Source organism: Hyla sarda, chromosome 1, assembly GCF_029499605.1.
Source record: "Hyla sarda isolate aHylSar1 chromosome 1, aHylSar1.hap1, whole genome shotgun sequence".
NCBI classification, from domain to species: domain Eukaryota; kingdom Metazoa; phylum Chordata; class Amphibia; order Anura; family Hylidae; genus Hyla; species Hyla sarda.
Window position 1 is genome coordinate 229,561,090 of NC_079189.1, and position 24,600 is coordinate 229,585,689.

Here is a 24,600-nt window from a genome sequence, read left to right on the forward strand (position 1 = left end):
TTGTGATGAAGACATTGTAAGCTAAAAAAATAAGAGGAAATGGCTTTGTGGGACCGGGCGTGATTTGCAAGCCAGAACAATGCACAAAAAGGGCAGAGAATAAAAGGGGTGGGGCTTAAACAGTGGGTGTGTCTTTGTGAGATGGGCTGTGGCATGCGAGGAGGGTGTGGCTTGAAAGCCGGACTGACACATTCAACAGGAGATGCAGAGTGGAGCTTGTGGAGTAAGGTACTGGAAGTCCCATATACTTGCATGGGACTTGAAACAAAAACCCTGACCCTGACAAATGGGGGTAGTTAAGGGTTAAATTATCCTATATTTTAAGTGGACATATAAGTAACATGTGACCAAGTATTATCGAAATATCTCCAGCCGTTTGGAAGTTATGCAGTAACATATATTTCCCATAAACTTGTATGGGACTTTAAACAAAAACCCTGACCCTGGCAAATGGGGGTGAGTAAGGGTTAAATCACCTATCCTAGGTTTGTTGTTGACATATAAGTAACATGTTTACCAAGTTTCATGTTATTATATTTAGTCGTTCGGACGTGATGCTGGAACTTACACACAAACACACACACACACATTGGGGGAGATTTATCATTATGTGTCTATTGTAGACAGAGCTCTACCCCTTTACACTGCTTGTCTATTGTACACTCTTGCTCAGAATTTACTAAGGCTGTACACTCCTTTGATAAATCTTGTGCAAATATAGAAACGCCCCCCTCGCTTTACCGTAGACTCCTTCTCTACCTCACAGGAAAAGTGGACGTAGGGATTTTGTTCGATTGCTTTGAGGCCGGAATGCCATTGAGGTTTTTTGGTCATCATAAAAAGCGCCAGAAAAACTGTCCCAGCTTTTTCCTGCGTTTTGTCAGTTTTTTTGTGGGGGGAAGTGTTTTTTTTTTCAATGTGTTGTGTTTTTTTATAATTGAATTTTCAGGTTTAGTAGTGGAAGGTGTCTTGTAGACAGAATCCGTTACTAAGCTGGGGCCCCCAAATCAGCTAGCGCTAAACCCCAATTATTACCCCAGTACCCACCGCCACAGGGGTTCCAGGAAGAGCTAGTACCAACAGGCCCGGAGCGTCAAAAATGGTGCTCCAGGGCCTAGGCGGTAACAGGCTAGCGTTATTTAGGCTGGGGAGGGCCAGTAACAATGGTCCTCGCCCACCCTGGTAACGTCAGGCTGTTGCTGCTTGGTTGGCATTTGGCTGATACTGAAAAAATTAGGGAACCACACACTTTTTTTTTTTTTTTATTTATAAAAAAAAAAAAACGCATAGGGTTCCCCCTATTTTTAGTATCAGCCAGATGCCAGCCAAGCAGTAAAAGCCTGACGTTACCGGTCCTCCCCTGCCTAAATAACGCCAGCCTGTTACCGCCTAGGCCCAGGAGCGACATTTTTGACGCACCGGGCCTGTTGGTACCGGCTCTTCCCAGCACCCCTGGGGCGGTGGGTACCGGGGTAATAATTAGAGGTTAGTGTTAGCTGATTTTGGGGCTAATGCTAAGCCCTGGCTTAGTAATGGATTCCATCTATATGACAGTTTCCACTACTAACCCTGAAAATTCAATTATAAAAAAAAGACACATTGAAAAAAAAATTTATTTAAAAAAAATACTCCTCCACAGCCCTCGTTAACCATTTTATTGAAATAAAAAAAAACGCTGGTCATAATCGCATTCCACCGAATCTGACATAGTCCTCCACATTCACGTATCTGAAATGAGAAAAAAAGAAAAACAAGAAATATGGGTTAGTACATTTTTTGCTCTCCCCTGGGAAGAGCGCACATAATGCAGCGTGTTCCTAAACATGGAGCCTCCAATTGTTGCTTAACTACAACTCCCATCATGGGGGGCTGTAGTTAAGCAACAGCTGGAGTCTCTCTGTTTGGGAACACAATGCCAGAAAGGCTCTGTTCCCATTATGCAAAACGTGTGCAAAAAATTTGAACAGAGATCTGTCCCTCTGCCCTTGGACTACTACTCCTATCATGGGACAGAACCTGTCCCATGATGGGAGTAGTTGTAGTACCACGGCGCTGCTGAGGGATGGCACTAGCACATCCCCCGCTGCGGTACTTTTAGGACTACTACTCCCATCATGGACAGACTCTGCTCAATATGGGAGTTATAGTTCAGGGGCTGAGGTGCAGATCGCACTGGGTCATTCTGCAGAGACCCGCTGCGATCCGCATTTATTAAGATAACAAGCCGGCGGCACATGCGACTACCCCGGCTGCCGCCGGCTTTTTAACTTAAATACGGATCGCAGCAGATCATTCTCTGGAGATCTGTTGCAATCCGCATTTATTAATTATACAAACCAGCGGTACATGTGTCTATACTGCGCTGCCACCGGCTTCTATATACACTAATAATTCATAATCCCCGCCGGGACAAGGGAGCTCTGATTGGTGGATAGCTATTGACCAATCAGAGCTCCCCTCTCCCGGCGGTGGGGATTATGAATTATTACAGTGTATATAGAAGCCGGCAGCAGCGCAGTATAGACACATGTACCGCTGGTTTGTATAATTAATAAATGCGGATTGCAACAGATGTCCAGAGAATGATCTGCTGCGATCTGTATTTAAGTTAAAAAGCCGGCGGCAGCCGGTGTAGTCGCATGTGCCGCCGGCTTGTTATGTTAATAAATGCGGATCGCAGCGGGTCTCTGCATAATTTTTTTTTTCCCCTCACGATATGAATTTTGCCCATACCGCAATACCGGTTGGGCCCCTCCACCCCTCAAATGAGTGAATTATCCGCCGCAGCGCGCTGTCCCCACATTGGGGAACTAATCATATTTGACCCGCGAGCGCTGTTCTGCTTACCCGACCCCCCCCCCCCGAATTATCAGCGCAGATAATCTTTTCCCACATCATGTCACCCGCGTGCGCTCCTCTGCGGGCCGCTAGCGCTAGAAATCTCTACAACAAATAACGCTGCAAAAATAAACAAAACAAACATTAACTTACCTTCCGACGTGGTCCCTCCTCATGGCCCCTCCGCTGCGGTCCTGAGGATGGGAACGTCACAGAGCCGTTAGCCTATCACCAGCCGCAGCGATGTCCCCCCTCGGCCGCTGATAGGCTGAGCCCACTGTCATGTAAGGAGCATACGTGACAGCGCGCTCAGCCTATCACCGGCCACAGCGATGTCCCGCCCCGGCTGATGATAGGCTGGCTCTGTGACTTTCCCGTCCCAAGGTAACAGCAAGAGGACCACAGCGCAGGACAGTGAAGACGGTAGCAGAGCAACGAGGGAACGTAGGCAGGTTAGTTAAAGTTTATTTTGTTTATTTTTGCAGCCCGGGAAACGTTATTTGTAGTACAGATTTCTAGCGCTGGCGGCCCGCAACTCATAGGAGGATGAGCAGAGGAGCGCACGCGGGTGACATGATGTGGGGACAGATGTGGGGACAGTGCAGCTGATAATTAATTGTGAGGGGGGGGGGGGGGCTGTTGGGAGAGAAGCGACGCCCAGTTCACATGGGGGGGGGGGGGGAAATATCGTTATATACCGTGAAACCACCGTCACTTAAAAAAGTACTGTGATACACGCTTTTGCTCATACCGCTCAGCCCTAATAGGAGTAGTAGTCCAAGGGCAGAGGGGCAGATCACTCTCCTGCGATCCGCATTTATTAACTATACAAGCCGCGGCTGCCCGCGGGCTCCTATATACAGTTCTTATAATTCATAATCCCCGCCGGAAGAGGGAGCTCTGGTTGGTGGATAACTATCAGAGCTCCCGTGTTCCGGCGGCAGGTATTATGAATTATGATAGTGTATACAGGAGCGGCGGGCAGCGCAGTATAGCCGCATGTACCGCCGACTTGTATAGGTAATAAATGCGGATTGCAGCGGATCTCTGGAGAATGACCTGCTGCGATCTGCACCTCAGCCCCTGGACTACAACTAGCAGTCCTTGCTCTGTCAAAATAGACACTTCTCCGAGGTGGTTATATTTGCGCAAGAAAATGCTTTTTTTTTTTTTGCTAAAAAAAACAAACAAAATGCATTTAGTAAATTCGATTCTGCAGTAGAAAGTGCTCTCTGGTAAACTTAACCATAGACAAGGGGATGAAAAATTCTATCAAAATTTGTGCAAAAAAAGACTCAAAAAAACACTTGCGCAAAATTTTTTACAAAAAACAGCTCTATATACAATGATAAATTCCCCCCATTGAGTTATATATATATATATATATATATATATATATATATATATATATATATATATATATATATTTTAAAGGATAACTGTCACCAGGTTTACCCTATATAACTGGTGGCAACACGTTACTTAGGGTAAAATAAAGTTTCTTACCAGGTATGGGTGTCTCTTTTTTTCACATCTGCAATATTGCAAAAGGAGTTTTACAATACATTACATGGTATGTTAAATTGTGCCATTAACCCCTTGGGGACCGAGCCCATTATGACCCTAAGGACCAGAGCGTTTTTTGCACATCTGACCACTGTCACTTTAAACATTAATAACTCTGGAATGCTTTTACTTATCATTCTGATTCAGAGATTGTTTTTTCGTGACATATTCTACTTTAACATAGTGGTAAATTTTTGTGGTAACTTGCATCATTTCTTGGTGAAAAATCCCAAAATTTGATGAAAAATTTGAAGATTTAGCATTTTCCTAACTTTGAAGTTCTCTGCTTGTAAGGAAAATGGATATTCCGCATACATTTTCTTTTATTCACAGATACAATATGTCTATTTTGTTTGGATCATAAAATTTACGTGTTTTTACTTTTGGGAGACATCAGAGCAGCAATTTTCCAATTTTTCTAAAAATTTTCAAACTCACTATTTTTCAGGGACCAGTTCAGTTTTGTAGTGGATTTGAAGGGTCTTCATATTAGAAATACCCCATAATAGACCCAATTATAAAAACTGCACCCCCCCCCCCCCCCCCTGAAGTATTCAAAATGACATTCAATCAGTGTTTTAACTCTTTAGGTGTTTCACAGGAGTAGCAGCAAAGTGAAGGAGGAAATTCACAATCTTCATTTTTTACACTTGCATGTTCTTATAGACCCAATTTTTGAATTTTTACAAGGGGTAAAAGGAGAAAAGGAGAAAATTTTTACTTGTATTTGTAGCCCAATTTCTCTTGAGTAAGCACATACCTCGTATGTCTATGTTAAGTGTTCGGCAGGCGCAGTAGAGGGCTCAGAAGGGAAGGAGCGACAAGGAGATTTTAGAGAGTACGTTTTTCTGAAATGGTTTTTGGGGGGCATGTCGCATTTAGAAAGCCCCTATGGTGCCAGGACAGCAAAAAAAAAAAAAACACATGGCATACCATTTTGGAAACTAGACCCCTTGAGGAACGTAACAAGGAATAAAGTGAGCCTTAATACCCTACAGGGGTTTCACGACTTTTGCATATGTAAAAAAAAAAAAAATTTCACTAAAATGTTGGTTTTCCCCAAAATTTCACATTTTTGCAAGGGTTAATAGCAGAAAATACCCCCCTCCCCCCCAAAATTTGTAACCCCATCTCTTCTGAGTATGGAGGTACCCCATGAGTGGACCTGAAGTGCACTACGGGCGAACTACAATGCTGAGAAGAGAAGGACTCATATTTGGCTTTTTGATAGCAAATTTTGCTCGGGGGGCATGTCGCATTTAGGAAACCCCTATGGTGCCAGGACAGCAAAAAAAAAAAAAACACATGGCATACCATTTTGGAAACTAGACCCCTTGAGGAACGTTACGAGGGGTACAGTGAGCATTTACACCCCACTGGTGTTTGACAGATCTTTGGAACAGTGGGCTGTGCAAATGAAAAATTAAATTTTTCATTTTCACAGATCACTTTTCCAAAGCTCTGTCAGACACCTGTGGGGTTTAAATTCTCACTGCACCCCTCATTACATTCCGTGAGGGGTGTAGTTTCCAAAATGGGGTCACATGTAGGTGTTTTTTTTTTTTTTATGCTTTTGTCCGAACCGCAGTAACAATCAGCCACCCCTGTGCAAATCACCTCAAATGTACATGGTGCGCTCTCCCTTCTGAGCCTTGTTGTGCTCCCGCAGAGCACTTTGTGCCCACATATGGGGTATCTCGGTACTCAGGAGAAATTGCGTTACAAATTTTGTGGGGCTTTTTTCCCTTTTACTGCTTGTGAAAATGAAAAGTATAGGGCAACACCAGCATGTTAGTGTAAAAAATTAGATTTTTTTAAACGAACATACTGGTGTAGACCCCAACTTCACCTTTTCATAAGGGGTTAAAGGAGAAAAAGCCCCCCCAAAATTTGTAAGGCAATTTCTCCCGAGTACGGCGATACCCCATATGTGACCCTAATTTTTTCTATGAAAAAATGTGCATACAGCTGTTGCAAAGCTACAACTCCCAGCATGATCAGACTACCCAAGGGCATGCTGGGAGTTGTAGTTGGAACTCCAGCTGCTGCAAAACTACAACTCATAGCATGTATGGACTATCAGTGCATGCTGGGAGTTATAGTTTTGCAACAGCTGGAGGCACACGGGTTGGGAAACACTGAGTTAGGAAACAGACAATGTTTCCCAACCAGTGTCTCTCTAGTTGTTGCGAAACTACAACTCCCAGCCTGCTGAGACTGTCCAGGCATGCTGGGAGTTGTAGTTCTGCAACATCTGAAAGGCCAGATGTTAGAGAACTACTACTCCCAGCATGGCTGGGCAGGCTGAGATGTGTAGTTTTGCAACATCTGGAAAAGCACAGATTGAAGACCATTATACAGTGGTCTTCAAACTGAGGCCCTCCAAATGTTGCAAAACCACAACTCCCAGCCTGCCCAGACAGCCAAAGGCTGCCTAGGCATGCTGGGAGTTGTAGTTTTCAAACTGTTAGCAGCAACAGTGAAGATCACCGGATCTTCACTGTTGCTACTAACAACGCCGCCGACGTCCACTTACCCACCAACGACCCGCAGCCGCTCCTGGTCCTCTGCTCCTCCGGTCCCCGCCGCAGCTGCTCCTCCAGAGATCCAGGTACCGCGGTCCCTCTGGTCCCCACCGCCATCTTCTTTCTTCCCCTGGTCTCCCCGCACGCCTAGGGGCGGGGAGACCAGGGGAAGTTAACCCTGACCCCGGTCTGAGGCCTGCGATAGGCCATTCACAAGAGAACGGCCTATCACAGGTGATAGGAGCGGTGTGTCACCTTGCTCCTATCAGTTAGGATGATCGGGGTTGTCTATGACAACCCCGATCATCGCCATTTTCCGGGCTGGTCGGGTCACAATAGACTCGATTAGCCCGGAATAGCCGCAAATCGCAGGTGCGATTTCACCTGCGATTTGTGGTGATCGCCGACATGGGGGGGTCTCAGGACCCCCCTCGGCGATGTCAGGGAATGCCTGCTGAATGATTACAGCAGGCATTCCCCTCAGATCACTGCCAGGCGCCGCGGCAGTGATCTGTTTTTGCTAGGACGTCTGAGAACATCCTCGGTCCTTAACTACTCTAGACCGAGGACGTTCCCAAACATCCTATGTCCCCAACAGGTTAAGGACAAAGCGTTTTTCTGTTTTTTGCACTTTCATTTTTACCTTTTAAAAATCATAACCCTTTCAATTTTGCACCTTAAAAAAAACCATACCAGGGCTTTTTTTTTTTTTTGCGCCACCAATTCTACTTTGTAATGACATCAGTCATTTTTCCCAAAAATCTACGGTGAAACGGAAAAAAAAAAAATTGTATGACAAAATTGACAAAAAAAGCCATTTTGTAAATTTTGGGGGCTTCCATTTCTACGCAGTACATTTTTCGGTAAAATTACACCTTACGTTTTATTCTGAGGGTCCATATGATTAAAATGATACCCTACTTATGTAGGTTTGATTTTGCCGTACTTGTGGAAAAAAATCATAACTACATGCACGAAAATTAATATGTTTAAAATTGTTATCTTCTGATCCCTATAACTTAATTTTTTTGCGTACGAGGCTGTATGAGGGCTCATATTTTGCGACATGGTCTGAAGTTTTTATTGTTACCATTTTTGTTTTGGTCTGACTTTTTGATCGCTTTTTATTCATTTTTTTTATGGTATAAAAAGTGACTTAAACTTTTAATAAGGAAGGGGTTAATATGTGTGTGTGTGTGTGTTAAACTTTATTTTTTTTTTTGTTTTTTTTTACTTTTGTAACACTTTTAATCCCCTTAGGGGACTTTGAGGAGGAATCATTTGGTTCCTCATACAGATCAATGTGGTTCCATAAAACCACATTGATCTGTGTGCTCTGCGCTCGATTGAGAAAGCCTGGTCCTGCCAGGCTTTCTCATTCTGAGCGCCAGAGCAGCCACAGGAAGAGAGGTAAGCCCTCAGGCTACCTCAGCTGTCGATCTGACATTCATCTACTTATTTGATAATAACTTTGAAACGCTTTCACTTATGAAAGCAATTCTGAGATAGTTTTTTCGTGACATATTGTACTTTACCTTAGTGGTAAATTTTGATTGATATATTTAGTTATTTTTGTAAAAAAAAAATTTAAAATTGCATTTTTCTAGATTTTTATATTTTCTGCTCATACGACAAATAGCCATGCTGCACCAAATTAATGATTAATTCACATCTACAATATGTCTACTTTATGGGGGAGATTTATCAAAACCTGTGCAAAGTAAAAGTTGCCCAGTTGCCCATAGCAACCAATCAGATTGCTTCTTTCATTTTACAAAGGGCTTGTTAAAAATTAAAGAAGCGATCTGATTGGTTGCTATGGGCAACTGCATCACTCTTCCTCTGCACAGTTTTTGATAAATCTCCCCCTATGTTCCCATTATTTGATAAACATTCTTTAACTTTTTAGAATGTTAGAGGGTTTATAAATTTAGTATCAATTTTCCAGATTTTCAAGAAAATTGCAAAATCAGATTTTTCAAGGACCAGTTCAGTTCTGAAGTGGAATTGAGGGGCCTGTATGTTACCCCCATAAATCACCCCATTTTATAAACTGCACCCCTTAATGTAGTCAGAATGACATTAAAGAAGTTTATTAACCCTTTAGGCGTTTCACAGAAATAAAAGCAAAGTGGAGGCGGAATTAAATTTTTTCAAATCTTTTTGTAGATTTTTCACTTTAATCCATTTTTTTTCTGTAACACAGTGGGTGTTGACAAAGAAATAAAACTCAAGATTTATTCCCCGAATACTGACATACTTAAAAATATCCCATATGTGGCCTTTGTGCACTACGTGTCTCTCACATAGGCCTCAGACTTGAAGGCGTGCTGTGTGGATTCTGGGGCATCCTTTTAGTTTAGGATATTTTGTTGGCATCATATAAAATTACAGGGGCCTTGGGGTGCAAAACTATTTTTGGGAGACAAGTTGACGCTTTCATTGGTACCATTCTGGGGTACATGTGACCCTCTTTTTTTTATTTTTTATGAGGTGGTATACATAAAAAAAAACTTTTCTGCTGCTGTTTTATTTATTTTTTTTAGGTCCTTCGTCATGCGGTTTAACTGAGATCTTTACGTTGCACTGCAGGTTGATAAGATTACGGCGATACCAAATTTATATATATATATATATATATATATATATATATATATATATATATATATAAAGGGGCTGAGTATTTACCTCAGGGCAAGGCCACCACTCCTGGTGTAACGGAGCTTCAGAAGGCCATTAAGCACTCCGCGGGCATTCTGGGTAGGGGAATATGCAAAGCAGCTCATTACATCACCTTATTCAGGTAAAGTTCCCTGGTATCAGATTAGCTCCTGTTAAGGAATATAAAAGGCTGGTCGGGATTTTATGCCAAGCCAGACTACTTCCCAAAAGGGAAGTTTCTACCCATCTGCAGACAGCTGTTTCATGGTTTTTGCCACTCGTCAGTACAGAGCAGGGTGATCTGGCTTGGCTGGGGTAAGAGGCCTGAGAGCAGCTAAAGGGGCTGAGTATTTACCTCGGGGCGCGGCCACCACTTCTGGTGTAACGGAGCTTCAAAAGGCCATTAAGCACTCCGCGAGCATTCTGGGTAGGGATATATATATATATATATATATATATATATATATATATATATATATATATATATATAGTTCATTTATGGCATTAAATCAATTTTCTTTAAAAAAAAAAATCATGTTTGTAAGTCGCCGCATTCTGTGAGCTGTAACTTTTTATTTTTTCACTGACGCAATTGTGTGAGGAATCTTTTTTTTTTTTTTTTTTTTTTTTTTTTTTTTGCGGGACATGTTGATGTATTTGGGGGGACTATTTTTGTGGGTGTATTATACACATATGTAACTAATTTTATTTTTCTATATTTAAAAAATAAATAAAATCTTTGTTATTAAATTTTTTCCAAATTTGTTTTCACTTTATTTTTCCACTTTTTTTCCACTTGTTTTTTTACTATTATACACATAATTCAATGGAGTACACATCTGTACCCCATTGAATTATGCCTATGTCTGTCAGTACCTTAGGTAGGGACTGAGCGCTCATGTTGCCATGACAACGGGGGCCAGCGTAAGGCCTCCGGTTGCCATGGCAACCATCGGCGCTCTGCCTTTTCTTTGCCGGATGCCGATCAGTGACAGAAGGAGTTCCCTCCCTCTGTTACCCGAATAGACGCTGAGGTCTTAATGACCGCAGCGTCTACAGGGTTAACCCAGGATCGGAACACAGTTCCGATCCTGAGTGCCCATGGGTGGCCTCCTCTGATGGGGCCCCCCTCACCACCGATCGCTTCACAAAGTGAAGCGACGGAGGAGAGGGGGGAAGGAGGAGACCCGCACCAGATCCCTGCTATTGGTCCGTCTGTACTGAGGCTCGCGAACTGCAGCACAGCCGAGCTCAATAAACTGTTGCAGCGCCCGGCGGCACTGTGACAGTTTATTCTCGTCAGGTACATGTACGCGGTGATGCAGGAAGTCATCCCTAATCATCAAGTACATGTACCTGATTTTGCGGGAAGGGGTTAATCTCCATCTGACGATGTTCTCAAAGAATCCTTGTCTCACTACGCAGCCTTATGGTAGGTACGCAATATTGCCCGCTCAATAAGTGGCTGCAGCAGTGTCCTGCCTTAGCCACGGATTGGTTGAGTGAGCAATTGTGTGTGCTGTTCCCTACCCTGGAATTGCTGCGCAGCTATACCGAGGGAGTGAGGAAGGTAAGTATTTTTTTTTCCCCCTTACATTCTGTCTGAGCACAATTATAAAAAAAAAAAAAAAAATTTTTAGTAGCATGCTAGTTGTGGAGGTTTATAAAGTCTTTTCATACATCCAGAAATAGCAAGCTACTATTTAGTCAGCTACAAATCACAGCAGTTCCTTTAAATTAGTCTCATAGAGGGTGTTCACATATATAAAGCTTATGAGTTTTCATGTTGTCGTATTTTATGTCTATAAACTTTACACATTGTTAGTCTCCCAATATTTTCTTTTCTTTGATATAGTTGCAGCAGTCGTCTTATGTATCTATTGCCAGTAATGCAGGAATATCTGGGACACAAAATTCACAGAATCAAGCTCGGGCACCACTGAATGGGTAAGTAAAATGTTTCCAATGTAAATGTGATATTTTTTTATTTTATTCTGAGGACCTCCTCACTGAGCTGTATTGTTTCTTGTCCTATGGACCTACATAGTAAGTGCAGTGTGATGCGACACTGCCTCCTCTACTCTGGAAAGCCAGAGTTATAATGGAAAATGTAGCAGAGGAAAGGATGTCAGAGGAGAAGAGGAAGCCAAGTTTGCAGATGGCCCATATATATGGGCATAGCATAGGCAACAGCTGCTACATTAACTTATGCTGCTCTTTAGAGGCCACTCATTGAGTGACAGCCTTCCCTGTATAAGGCTGTTCACACGGTGGAATTTCTGCAATTCCGCACAAATTCCATTTAGCAAAGCTTGCTTAGCGGAAGTTCTGTGTTCTTAAAACACCAAATTCTGCAGATATTCAAGCCCCATTGACTTCTGCCTCAGAATTCCGCAAAAATAAGACAGATATTATCTTTTTGCGGAATGTGGAATTTCCACGGTGGAATAAAGTCCACTTCCTGAATGGGACTGCAGAATCCGACGGAAATCCAGCTGTGTGAACATAGCCTTAGTGTCTTATAGAAATAGCTGGCATATAAAATGGACACGGAAAGATTTCTCAAAACCAGTGGACAGGCAAAGTTGACCAGTTGCCCATAGCAACCAATCAGATCGCTTCTTTCATTTTTCACAGGCCTTGTTAAGAATGAAAGAAGCGATCTGATTGGTTGCTATGGGCAATTGGGCAACTTTGCCTCTCCATACATTTTGATAAATCTCCCCCATAGTGAATGAAATGTAAGCATCTTTTCCCAAAAAACTTAATCTTCCTCTCCCACTTAGCTTCCTTTCTTAGCTCAGTATTGTATGCTAAGTAGTAGTTTCCATAATTTCATTAGTTGTGACAAGAATTAATCTACACTTTCTTTTGTTAAAATGCATTAAAAGAGAATATATATATTTTTTTAAGCATAATGCCTTCTGAAGCAACAAATCGCCCAAGAAAGCCATGCAACTGCACAAAGTCACTATGCTTGAAACTGTAAGTAGATTTTTAACTATTATGACATCATTATAACATATTTTTAATCACATGTGTAATTTTGAATGCTTGTTTATGTAGAGATTGTAAAGAAGCTTGTTGATATTGCCATAGATAAATATGTTCCCTTTGTAGATCTTCAAATAATTATGATGCTATGGGACTGCTACACCAATTGTAACACCAATTTCTACTGTCTCATGGGACACTTGTCATTCATTACTTTCTGTCTCTTTCAGATATTGTGACTGTTTTGCCAATGGAGAGTTTTGCAACAACTGCAATTGTACGAACTGTTACAACAACCTCGAGCATGAGAATGAACGGCAAAAAGCTATTAAGGTTAGAAAAATAAATAGTGTTTCTCGGTCAGTCTTCATTGGGGGACACACAGACCATGGGTATATGCTCTTGCCACTAGGAGGCGCTGACACTAGGAAAAAGTCTGCTCTTCCCTGGCAGGATATACCCCCCCACTGGAAGTGAGGTGATCAGTTTTAGCTAGTGTCAGTAGGAGGCAAGACACAGGTCTGGGAGCTCCCCAGACCTGGTCTTTTTTTTTTTTATTATTGTCTAGTAAGGGCTGTTTAGTTCAGGTTTTTTCCTCCCTTTTGTTTCCCATTTTCAGGTGGGGATTCAGGAGCTTGGCGCTACCTGTTTCCCCATATGCGACAAAGGGGCACAGACATAGAGTATGTACTGTTAACCATTTCTCGCCAGCGCCTGGAGGTTGTACACAGTGTCCGGGTCACCCACGGCCCCTGCTCGCCCCGCTATCTTAGCCTGGTATGATGCAGCTTGGCCATAAGCTGCTTGAAGCCGTCTGGGTGAGTATATGAAGACCGTGGGTGAGAATATAACTCCCGCCCGCCCGCCAGTGGACTCACAGTTACAGCAGCGGCTCCCTGTAGTTTCTGCGGCCGCTGATTTTCTTCACTTCAGCTGGTCGGATCTCCTCCGGCGCTTGCTGGCCAGCGGGACCCCCCTTCTCGTCGTGCTCGGTGCGGGAATCTGGAGACTGAGGGAGGACTCTCCCCCTCTGTCGGTGCTGTCTTGGGAGCGCCGGACACGAAAAGCCCAGCCCTTTTCTGCACCTCTCATGAACGGAGGTTAGCTCCGCCCCTCCTCCCACAGCGAGCCCTCCATGCTTACGGCGCTGCAGTAGCTGTTCATGCTACCACAGATGTCAGAGGCTGTCGCCCTCTTCTGACTCTCTGGTTCAGGGCCATTTATCATCCAGCTCAGCGGAAGCCTGTCTAGCCACGCACCGCTGTCACCCCCTGGCCTCGGAGTGGCAAGCGCTCCTACAGCACGCTGCATCACCGCTCCTGTTTAGTTTGCAGCTCCCTGCGCTCACAGTCGCCGCTGGCTGTACACAACTGCTGGCTTAGTGCAGCTGTGCAGCGACTTGCCGGGGCACACGATTTACTGTTTAGGCACCGGCCCTTTTCCCAGGGTGTCTCACAGGACACCCGTAGTTCCTCTCTTCTCCCGTCCTGACGGGCAAGGATCGGTGCAATTTTGCGCCTTTCTCAGACGGAGTTTAGCTCTGCCCCTCTCCTCCCCCCCCCCCCCCCATAGTACGTCCAGGCTTGGGCTCAGGGGTTAATGCCAGGAATTTGCCAGGTTCTTTTTAAAAAAAAAATTGTCTTCCTTTGGTCTCTTTGACTGGAAAACGCCCTCTAGCGGCTGTTAATGGTATTGTGTTTTTTGTGGCTCCCTCTGTGGTAGCTCATAGCTATTACAGTTTTTTGCCCGTAATATCTGTTTTTATCTGATTAATATCTGCTGGGTCCTTTTCTGGGACTGTATATGGGGTTCGCCTTTTTCCATGTAGCACTATCGGCACAATGGTTTTTGCCCTATGCCTCTGCCATACCTAAGGCTAAGTTTCTACTTGTTTTTTTGTCCTGCGTTTTTTGGTTTGATAAAAACGCCTGAAAAAACGCCAGTGCAATTTCCTGCGTCTGGCGTTTTTTTCTGGTGTTTTTTCATTTGTGTGGAAATTGCAGGACTCATGACCCCCGGACAGGCAGGGGTAGAGTAGCGGGTGGCGGCGGCGGTCTATGGCACCGCAAAAGCCACTGCAGTTCATTGATTTAAAGCGCCCGCTTTAAATCAATGATCTGCAGCGGTGTCGCGGGGGTAAATAGCCGATAACTTATACCTGAATATCGGTATAAGTTATCGGCCCTTACCTCCACTGATTATCGGTATCGGCCCTAAAAAAACTATATCGGTCGATCTCTACACTCTGCTCCATGCCGGGAGCTTTAGTACCTGCATTAATAGACAGATCGCAGCAAGTGTAACTTCTGACACCTGTTGCGATCTGTCTATTAATGCAGGTACTACAGCTCCCAGCATGGAGCAGTGTGTGCTCCGTGTTGGGAGTAGTAGAACCTGCAGTTAAGGAAAGATCACAGCGGATGTCACTCCTGACACCCGCTGTGATCCTCCTGTATAATGTATAGATGCGGCTGGCCACTCTTCTATGGTCCCCTGCACTGACGTATATATACACATATTCATATTTCCCACAGAGAGCTGTGATTGGCTGGAACCATCTGGCCAATCACAGCTCTCTCCGGGAAATATGAATAGGTGTATATATAAGACATATAATCTCCCATCACTTTTTTGGATCGCTAAAGTCCAAAAAAGAATAAAAACCGCCTGCAAAAATGCCAAAGTTAAAACCCACATATCGTTTTTTTTTTGCGTTTTTCACTCCCATAGACTTATGGAAGAAAAACGCCACGATTTTGCCCAAAAAATTGCCAGTGGCTCAACATGCTGTGACTTTGGAAAACCGCCAAGGAGTTGAAAAACGCCAAAAAAGAGTGAAAAAACACCAAAAGGATTTTAAAAAAACGCCAAAGTGAAAAATGCGTGGAATAAGAATTTTGCGATTTCTCATTGATATACAGCTAACATCTGGCCGCAGCGTTTTTTGCCCGAAAAAACGCCATGCGGCAGAATTGGCATTTTTCTTGGCGTTTTTCCCCCCAAAAAACAAGTTGACACTTAGCCTTATTCTTGCTCTGTGAGGGAGCATATGCCAACCGTGGTGGTTACGATATGCTGTCCCTGGAGGTTCCGGGATTACATTCTGTGCCTGCTTTCCCCTTATGCTGCATACCATGCCATGTTTACTGTGCCCACGGCCAGTCCTAGTCCCTCCCTATCGGGGCACGGCTGCGGTCCGGTGCCCTTACAGGGCTTTTGCATTCCTGACGGACGCCTAGGGCCTTTTCGGGGTTCTTCCTCCGGTCATCCATCGGGAGGATTCTTAGCGTGTGCATACACTATGATTCCCTCCTCCACAGATCACCGATCTCATATCTACCGCATCCGCTGTTAATATTCCGGTACCCCTCTTCCAGTGCAAGGTGTCCGACGGAGTGACCTGTTGCATACTATGGACCCATACCAGTAAGCCAGACAGTAGTCTGCGTGGTTCCTCCACCGCCTGTCATTTTTCACATGCCTGATGTCTCTGCGGCTGAAGTTTCGGTACCAGTGCGCGTTGTACGAAGAAGCTCCTCAGCCTCCCCCGATCTCCCAGGGTGGCGGGGATTCTATCCATGGCTCCTAGGCCTCCCCCTCCTCCCACCTGCGACCAAGGGGGCACAGTGATCTGCAATATGACTGTTGTTCCTTTTTCGCCAGCACCTGGAGGTGTACTCGTTCAGCCAGACTGTTGTCTGCACAGTTTTTGACGCAGTCTGTCTCCCATGCCTGGGCTGCCGCGTGCATGGCTGTGGTTTCCAGTACCTCACTGCTGTTGGGAGAAATCTGGAAGAGGGTCCCCTGCAGGTCAGTCAGTCAGACTTTCTTCTGCTTGAGGGTCGCCCATCAGATCGGCCGCACTCCAGTACCCCACTTTCGGTGGGAGGGTGACTCTGTGCGTTCAGGAACTCTATACCAGTCAACCAGACGGTGGTCTGCGTGGTTTACTACTACGTTTGGTCACCTACCATACACTTCCCACATCTTGGCGGAAGTTCAGGTATCCAACTGCCGAGGTGTAGTTCTGAGCGAGGGACCCCATGTTGCTCCATGGGCCTCTCACAATGCACCACGTAGTGGTTCGCAGGTTTCCTACTTTCCCAGGTCCCTTTCCACAGGCCTACTGCTATCACGGATAAATGCCGGTAAGCCACTTTCAGTGTGTGGTTCTGAAGACGGGACCGGTGTGACTATGGTCCTTATGTCAATTAGCCAGACTGTCTGCAAGGTTTTTTCATCCACCAGGTCACCTTCCCCATTCCTGACGCTCCAGCGGCAGATGTCCGGTGACTCACTTTCAGTTTGAAGTTCTGAAGATGTGGCTCTGTGGATTCATTGGACCTTTCTACCAATAAGTCAGACTGTCTGCATATTTCCTGCACCTCATTTGTCCTTCATCTCTTTAGTCTGCGACTGCAGTTCTGGTGTGTAGCACCATTAAGAGATGGGGTGTGGGCGTTTCCTGCAAGTTCTATGGACCTCGCAGCAACAGCACTCTTGGTTCCCCTTTCTAACAGCGTAACGTTAGTCTTCTCAGGGCATGATTGTGGCACGAGATTGAGTGCTAAGTCTAGTTTCCATGCTTCTGGACATTTGGATGTCTGTGGTTCCCTTCGTGGTGGCAGTCTTGGTACCCCTCTACTATCATGAGGTACCTATGTCTGTGTCCCTAGATATGCTCTGGACACCCTGCTCATGTAGAGCCTTCCTCCTCTCCTTTTCTTTGGGGTGTACCTCAGGCCTTCCTCTGTAATTGTTTCCACAGGTCTGTGGCGGTAAAGCACCTCTGTTCGAGCATGGGGCCTGCTGGGGCAATGGCCGGTTCTGCAGCACCCCTGCCACCAGGTATCTTTCTGGGTTCCTGTATGGTGTGGCTCAGGAGCCTGTTCTGTTGCATTATTAATCAGCCAGGATGGCTCCGTGGCTGCACCATCTGCCCTCCTCCCTTTTTTTTGCAGTTGCAGGGTCCAAGGTTTCGCCCCAATGGGTTGTTTCCTCCCAATGCTGTAGGTTACTACGTGTGCGTCTGACTTGCATTCATAGTTATGTCTTTGTATCTCCCAGCTCCAGTGTCCAGGATTCAAATCCCTCTGGGGACACAACATGGCTCCTCCGTGCCTTGGTATGTTTTCGCAGGATTCCTGGGGGCTACGTCCACCCAGTGCTTTGATCAGTTACCGTAGGGCGGCATCTCCTTGCTCCTACAGTACATGGCGCTCTTGGGAAATTCCTTTCCACAGGGGGTACTGGGATCAGGAAGCTTGGCACGGTCAGTGCCTGAGTTTAGTCTTCACCTCCTTTTTTTCCCCTCCACTAGGGGGAATATTTCACTGAGCACTTTCTTCTGCCAAGATGGAGTCATGTCGCACTTCCCCCTACATGGTGGGGTACCTTGCTGGGCCTTCGTTTTTTTGCTGGGAGCAATCGGAAGTGCTTTCTGCGGGCTCTGCTTGTGGGCTTACTGCTCACTATTGCAGCCTGGCTCTCCTCCTGTTTCTGGTTGTCTACTGCTGCTCATGCAGCTAGGGCATTTTCCTTGTAGGAGGTGTTTATGCAATCGTGTATAGCTCAGCCACAGTCAGTCTGCCATTGCTCTCTTCCTTCCTTGGCCAATATCCAGGAAGGGTGTGCTCATCCTTCCCTTTGCCAGTGTCGGTGGTGCTACTCTGCCACTCCAATCTTTTGGAGTAACTTTCTTGTGCTCCGAGCCTGGAAGTCCCAGCTGGGTCTCCTTTTGCTCTTCCCTCCATTTCCGTCCTGACGAGACGTTGCTGGGAGTGCTCTGGTTTGCTCTGACCGCTGCGTCCAAGACTAATTAATCCTTGTTTTGGGCTCTCTCCTAGGCTGCTGTGGTGTACCTTATTTTCTGGGTCAGTCCTCCTAGTCCTTCGGGCCTTCGTGATGATTGTGGTCCCGGGCACATAAAGGGCATAAAGTTCTCCACGATTCCATTGTGGGGCAGTCATTCTGTACTGCTCTTCTTGTCCCGACATAGCAGTATATTTCCCGGAGTGTTTTGCAGTTGTTGGTTTTGCTCCTCCTACAGGTGGGGCACCTCCCGGTGTCGCGAGAGTCTCCAGTTCCATGTCGCCGTTCCGGCTTTCCGGGTTACTCTTTACTTTCCTTTTCCTCCTTTGGGGTCCATTTACTCCGGGGTTGGACGGCACGTCTGTCTACTGGATTGTTCCAGTCCAGCCATTTTTCTGCTGCAGCATGGCTGTAATTTCTTCCCGCTGTTCAGCCTGTGTGGCATCCTCTCTGAGTCAGCTCTTCTCCCCGGGTGCTCATGTTGTGCCCCTGGGACAATGTTTTTTGGCGCCTACAGCTTTTTGGTTCGGATCTTCTGCACTATGCCTCTCCGGAGACGGTTCCTGTCTCTCTCTCTTCACCTTGACTGACCCGCCTTCTGCTCTCCCTGGCGTTTTCTCACCAGGTTCTATGGTTTCGGTTGGTTCTCTGTATGGGGTTCTCTTGTCATTCCCTTTTCCTTTTTTGTTCCCAACCAGGCTCTCCCTCTGTCTGGTTCTGTGCTTCTTGGAGTTGGTTTCCTACCTCCTTCCAGGTTGGTTCGGCCCATCGGGTCTCTGCATCGCCCCTTCTTGTCTCTCTCTGTGGCCTGTTGGTTTTGAGTCTCTTCTAAGGATGGTCCCTTCCTTGGCATCCTAGGCCATCTCCATGGACAGTGGGAACTGCCGGAAGCTCAGTTCCAGGCATTTTTCCCCTTTTAGCCCAGGGTCTCGTCTGTGAGTCTTACGGCCGGCTGGGGTTCTCTGGACTGACTCTCTTCCTCTGGTGGTGTTCTTCCCACCCCAGGGACTGCTTTGGTACGTCCCTTGGTCTCTGTGTACCCCAATAAAAAGCGACTGAGAAAAGGAGATTTTTTTTGTACTCACAATAAAATCTCTTTCTTGTAGCCTTCATTGGGGGACACAGCACCCACCCATGTCTTCATTGTTGTCCGGATAGCCTTTTCCGGTTCTTGAGTGTTTCTTCGGGATTCCTTTCTAGGGTCCTTCGGACTTGTCTCTTGGTTGGCTTCTCCTACTGCTTTGTGATAAAACAGATTACCTCACTTCCAGTGGGTGGGTATATCCTGCCAGGGAGGAGCCGACTTTTTTCCCCTAGTGTCAGCACCTCCTAGGGGCAAGTATATATACCCATGGTCTCTGTTTCCCCCAATGAAGGCTATGAAAAAGTGATTTTACAATGAGTACAAAAGAAAAAATCTCCTTTTTTCCGTAATTTGAAGCACAGCTACCAAAACTAATGTCCCTATAGTATGTAAAAACAATATAAGTGTGTGTGTTATTTTGTTGTTGTTGTTGTTTTTTTTTTTTTATGTTTCACCTATGCTTTCTTCTGGGTACAGGCGTGCTTAGACAGAAATCCGGAAGCATTCAAACCAAAAATTGGCAAAGGAAAGGAAGGGGAATCTGACCGACGACACAGTAAAGGCTGCAATTGCAAACGGTCTGGATGCTTAAAGAACTACTGTGAATGCTATGAGGTAAAAAAAAAAAAAAATTTTAGACTCTTTTTAGATTAACAAAGTTAGATTAACACCGTTACCCTGTTAATCAAGGACGCAGGGCGTACCTGTATGCCCCGATCCCGTTACCAATGCTTGAAGCTTGCTCTTGAGCTGAGTGTGCTTCATACACTGTGGGTCCTGACTGCTATCAGCAGCCAGTACCCAGGGTTAATGCCGGACATTACCAATCAGGCCGATGCCTGGCATTAACCCTTTAGATGCCACAATCAAAGTTGATAGTATCGTCTAAAATGTTTTAATAAAAAACACAGGTCAGAAGAACTGATAGGGACAGTCGCTGTGAAATTGCGATGTCTCGATCAGCTGAGAGGACGGTGGGACGGCCCTTACCTGTCTCCTTGCCGTCTGATCGGTGCTCTGATGTCCCCAGCCAGGCTCTGGAGTCTGGAGCAGCAGAGCACCTATAACACTGATCAATGTTGTTCTATGGAGCAACATTAATCAGTGTAATCAAACTAAAGATTGCATGGTATAGCCTCTATGGGGACTAAAAAAAAGTTGATAAATGTGACTAAGCCCCTCCCCTAATAAAAGTTTGAATCACCCCAATTTCCCATTTTTTTAAATAAAAAAATGTAATAAAAAATAAATATGTGGTATCGCCGTGTGCATAAATGTCTTAACTATTAAAATATAAGGTTAGTTAAACCAGACGGTCTGATAAAAAAAATGCCGAAGTCCATATACCATAAAAAATTAATAAAAAGTGATCACAGAGTCCCATCAAAAAAAAATTTCACCAATAAAAACTAAAGACCACAGCGTAAAAAATGATCCCTGTATGTGGAAAAATGTAAAAAGTTATAGAGGTCAAAAGATGAAAATTTTAAAAACGAATTTCTCGGTCGCTCTTCATTGAGGGACACCTTACAGATGGGTATATGCTCTTGCCACTAGGAGGGGCTGACACTAGGAAGAAAAAAGTCGGCTCCTCCAAGGAAGGATATACCCACCCACTGGAAGTGAGGTAATCCAATTTTAGCTAGTGTCAGCAGGAGGCAAGACACAGGTCTGGGAGCTCCCCAGACCTGGTATTTTTTATTATTTTCTAGTAAGGGCTGTTTAGTTAGATTCTTTACTCCCTTTTGTTTCCCTTTTCAGGTGGGGGTTCAGGAGCATGGCACTTCCTGTTCCCCCCATATTAGGGATCGACGATTATCGGTTTGGCCGATATTCACGATTTTCGTTATCTGTTTCTGCAATTACCTTGCCGATAATCCGATAATGCACCGCACGCCGCCCCCACCGCCGCTGCCCCATTGCCTCCCCCATCCCCGGTTTTATAATTACCTGTTCCCGGGGTCTGGGGCCCGCACTACTTCTGGCTCCTGCTGCGTCCTGCGATACGCTGCGCAGCACAATGACGAGTGACGTCCTCACGCGACGTCACCATCAGTGCATACAGTGACAGCGCAGGACAGGAGCCAAAAGTAGCGCGGAACCCGGGAACAGGTAATTATTAAACCGGGGATGGGGAGGCAATGGGGCAGCGGCGGTGGGGGAGGCAATGGGGCAGCGGTGTGCAGTGGGGGGTGGGGGTCAGCGGCGGTTGTTTGGGAGGACCCCCGGACAGGCAGGGGGAGAGAAGCGGGTGGCAGCGTTCTATGGCCCAGCAAAAGCCACTGCAGTTCATTGATTTAAAGCACCCGCTTTAAATCAATGATCTGCAGCGGCTTCTTGGGGGCCTGGGGGGTGGAGAAATAGCCGATAACTTATACCGGATATCGATATAAGTTATCGGCTATCGGCCTGAAAGGCTACAGATTATCGGTATAGGCCCTAAAAAAATCAATATCAGTCGATCCCTACCCCATATGCGGCTGAGGGGCACGGGGCGGCAGAGTATGCACTGTTAACCCCTTCCCGCCAAAGGCCAGCGTCTGGGGTTGCACCTTGGGTCCAGGTCCCCCTATTTTCCCTGCTCGTCCCACTGTCGCAGCATGACGTGATGCAGGTGACTAAAAAGCTGGTTGAAGACATCTTGGGTGAGTATGTGGCAACTGAGGTGAGTACACATCCCCCCCTCCCCTTGTCGTAGGGCAGTGGTGTTAGGCCCCTATTTCTGGGACTGTTTTGGGGGGTCCGAACAGTGAGGTGTTAACCCTTGCTATTTTATTCATGCAACCTCGGCTGCATCTACGGTGTGCAGCGTCTATAGTGGGGGGTTAAAAGGGAGATGCGCTAACTTTTCCCTGCCGGGAGTTTTTTTTCACCTCCTCACCTCTGCGCTGGGTCTGCTGTGCGGACTCGGCAGGGGTGCGCTCCAAGGTGCTCAGCCGGCGGGGGGTTAACCATGGCGGCTAGTAGCTCCGGCCTTCTTCCCGCGAGCAGGGAGGTCCGGCAGTTCCTCCTCTTCAGCTCGCGCGCTGCTAGGGGCCGTGTCTATGGCATCTAGCTCCGCCCTCCACGCTGCAGGGGCCGGCAGCGCCCCGTTAGTGAAGTTCTTTTGCTCCCTAGCCAGTAGACTGCAGGGAGCTCATTATAATGGAGCTAATATCCCCTACCTCGAAGCTTGCGACTGTTATAGCAGGTGCTTCTATAGCATGCTGCTATGAGCCGTCCCTGCTCCAGGTGATTCTTCTTTGCCTGCATGATAGTTTTATAGATTCAGCAGGCAGCACTTTGCAAGGCACCCGGCCGCCCCATGCTCCATTTCAGCTACGAAACAAACACACACATGTATTCCTTGGTCACTCATGCTATTTGTGGTGGTTTGGCACCCTCTTGTGGCCAATAATTGTATTGTACTCTAATATCTATTGAAGCCTGCCGGGCATATCTGTTCTCTCATGGCTGCTTTATTTGTTTCACTCTCCCTGGCAGGTGACCTACTATTCACAGACAAGCATATGTAATCCGCCGTGGCGGGTTGTTGCCGGGGATTCACTTTCCCTGGGAAACTACCGGGGGATATTTTAAAGCAAACTGTTCTCTCCTACCACTGTGCCAAACAATGTGCAAGCTCTTTTGCATTCCTGACAGAGGCTCCGTTTTTTTTTTGAGATTCCTCATCTGTCAGGTCTAACAGCCACCCATCCTGAGGGTGTCCTTGGCATGTCAATGCTATATGATTCCCTTCCCCACAGGCTGCCGCATCCGCGCTTGTGCTCTGGATCCCCACATCCAGCGCAAGGTCTCCATGGGAATATTCCAGCGGGGGCATGGATTGGATCCGATATATTATTATGCTAGTCTTGCCTGTCACTCTTCAGGCACGCCGGTACCCCACTACTGGTGCGAGGTATCCGAAGGATGACCCGGTTTATACTATGGACCCATACCAGTAAGCCAGACAGTGGTCTGCATGGTTTTTCTCTGCCGCCTCTCTCTCATCACACAGCTAATGCATCTGCGGCTGGAGTTCCGGTACCTTTCTCCTGTGTGAGGTGCTGATGGAATGACTCGTTGTCGACTATGGACCCACTCCAGTAAGCCAGACAGTGGTCTGCATGGTTTCCTACACCGCCTGTCACACATCACACGGCTGATGTATCTGCGGCTGGAGTTCCGGTACCTCACTACTGTGCGAGGTGCCTGACGGAATGACTTTTTGTCTACTATGGATCCATACCAGTAAGCCAGACAGTGGTCTGCATGGCTTCCTCTGCCGCCTGTCACAAGTCACGCGGCTGATGTATCTACAGCTGGAGTTCCGGTACCCCACTGTTGTGTGCGGTATACGTAGAACTGACCCAGAATGTCCTACGGACCCTATACAGGATGACAGGGATGCATTTCACAGCTCTTCTGCCTCCCTCTATCTCCCACCTATGACAAAGGGGCACAGTTATTGCCTATCTGACGGTTTCATTTTTACCAAGCACCTAGAGGTGTTTTTGTTCAGCCAGACTGTTGTCTGCACGGTTTCCGCAGCCATCGGTCTCTGACCTCAGGGCTGCCGAGGACATAGCCAAGTTTCCCGTACCTCACTGCTAGGTGAGGGATCTGGAGGAGCGTCCCTACAGGTATGCGGGATTGATGCCAGTCGGACAGTCCTTCATCTGTTGGGTCTTGTACACCATCAGGTCGCCTGTTGGATAGGCCGCACTCTGGTACCCTGCTTTCTGTGGGAGTTTGCATGGAGTGACCTTGTGCGCTCAAGACTCCTATTCTGGTTGGCCAGACGGTTGTCCGCATGGCTTACTACTACGTCGGGTCAACTACCATACATTTTCCACACCGTGGACGGTAGTTCAGGTAACCCACTGCCAAGGGTAGTTTTGAGTGTGTTACCCCGTGCTGCTTCCTGGGCCCCTCTCTGCGTGCCTTCTACTTTATCTGTAGGCTGGAATCTCACTTCACTGTGTGTTTCAGTATGCTGGATACGGCGTGGCCATGGTCCCTATGCCGCAAAGCCAATCTGTCTCTGCATGGTTTTCTAATCCACCAGGTCACCTCCCCGGTTTCTGCCGCTGCTGTAGTCCGGTGTCTCTCTTTCATGGTGTAGACCAGCAATGTGTG

General features: G+C 46.3%; 1 protein-coding gene across 1 annotated transcript in view; it reads left to right on the plus strand.

Annotated features, from left to right (window-relative positions):
* The window catches only part of LIN54 (lin-54 DREAM MuvB core complex component), a 64,937-nt gene that overhangs the window by 33,728 nt on the left and 6,609 nt on the right, over window positions 1–24,600 (plus strand). The window contains exons 9-12 of the mRNA XM_056568910.1: window positions 11,446–11,537; window positions 12,504–12,575; window positions 12,815–12,917; window positions 19,957–20,094. Coding sequence (XP_056424885.1) covers window positions 11,446–11,537; window positions 12,504–12,575; window positions 12,815–12,917; window positions 19,957–20,094 — 405 coding nt within the window. The remainder of the gene's footprint in view (window positions 1–11,445; window positions 11,538–12,503; window positions 12,576–12,814; window positions 12,918–19,956; window positions 20,095–24,600) is intronic.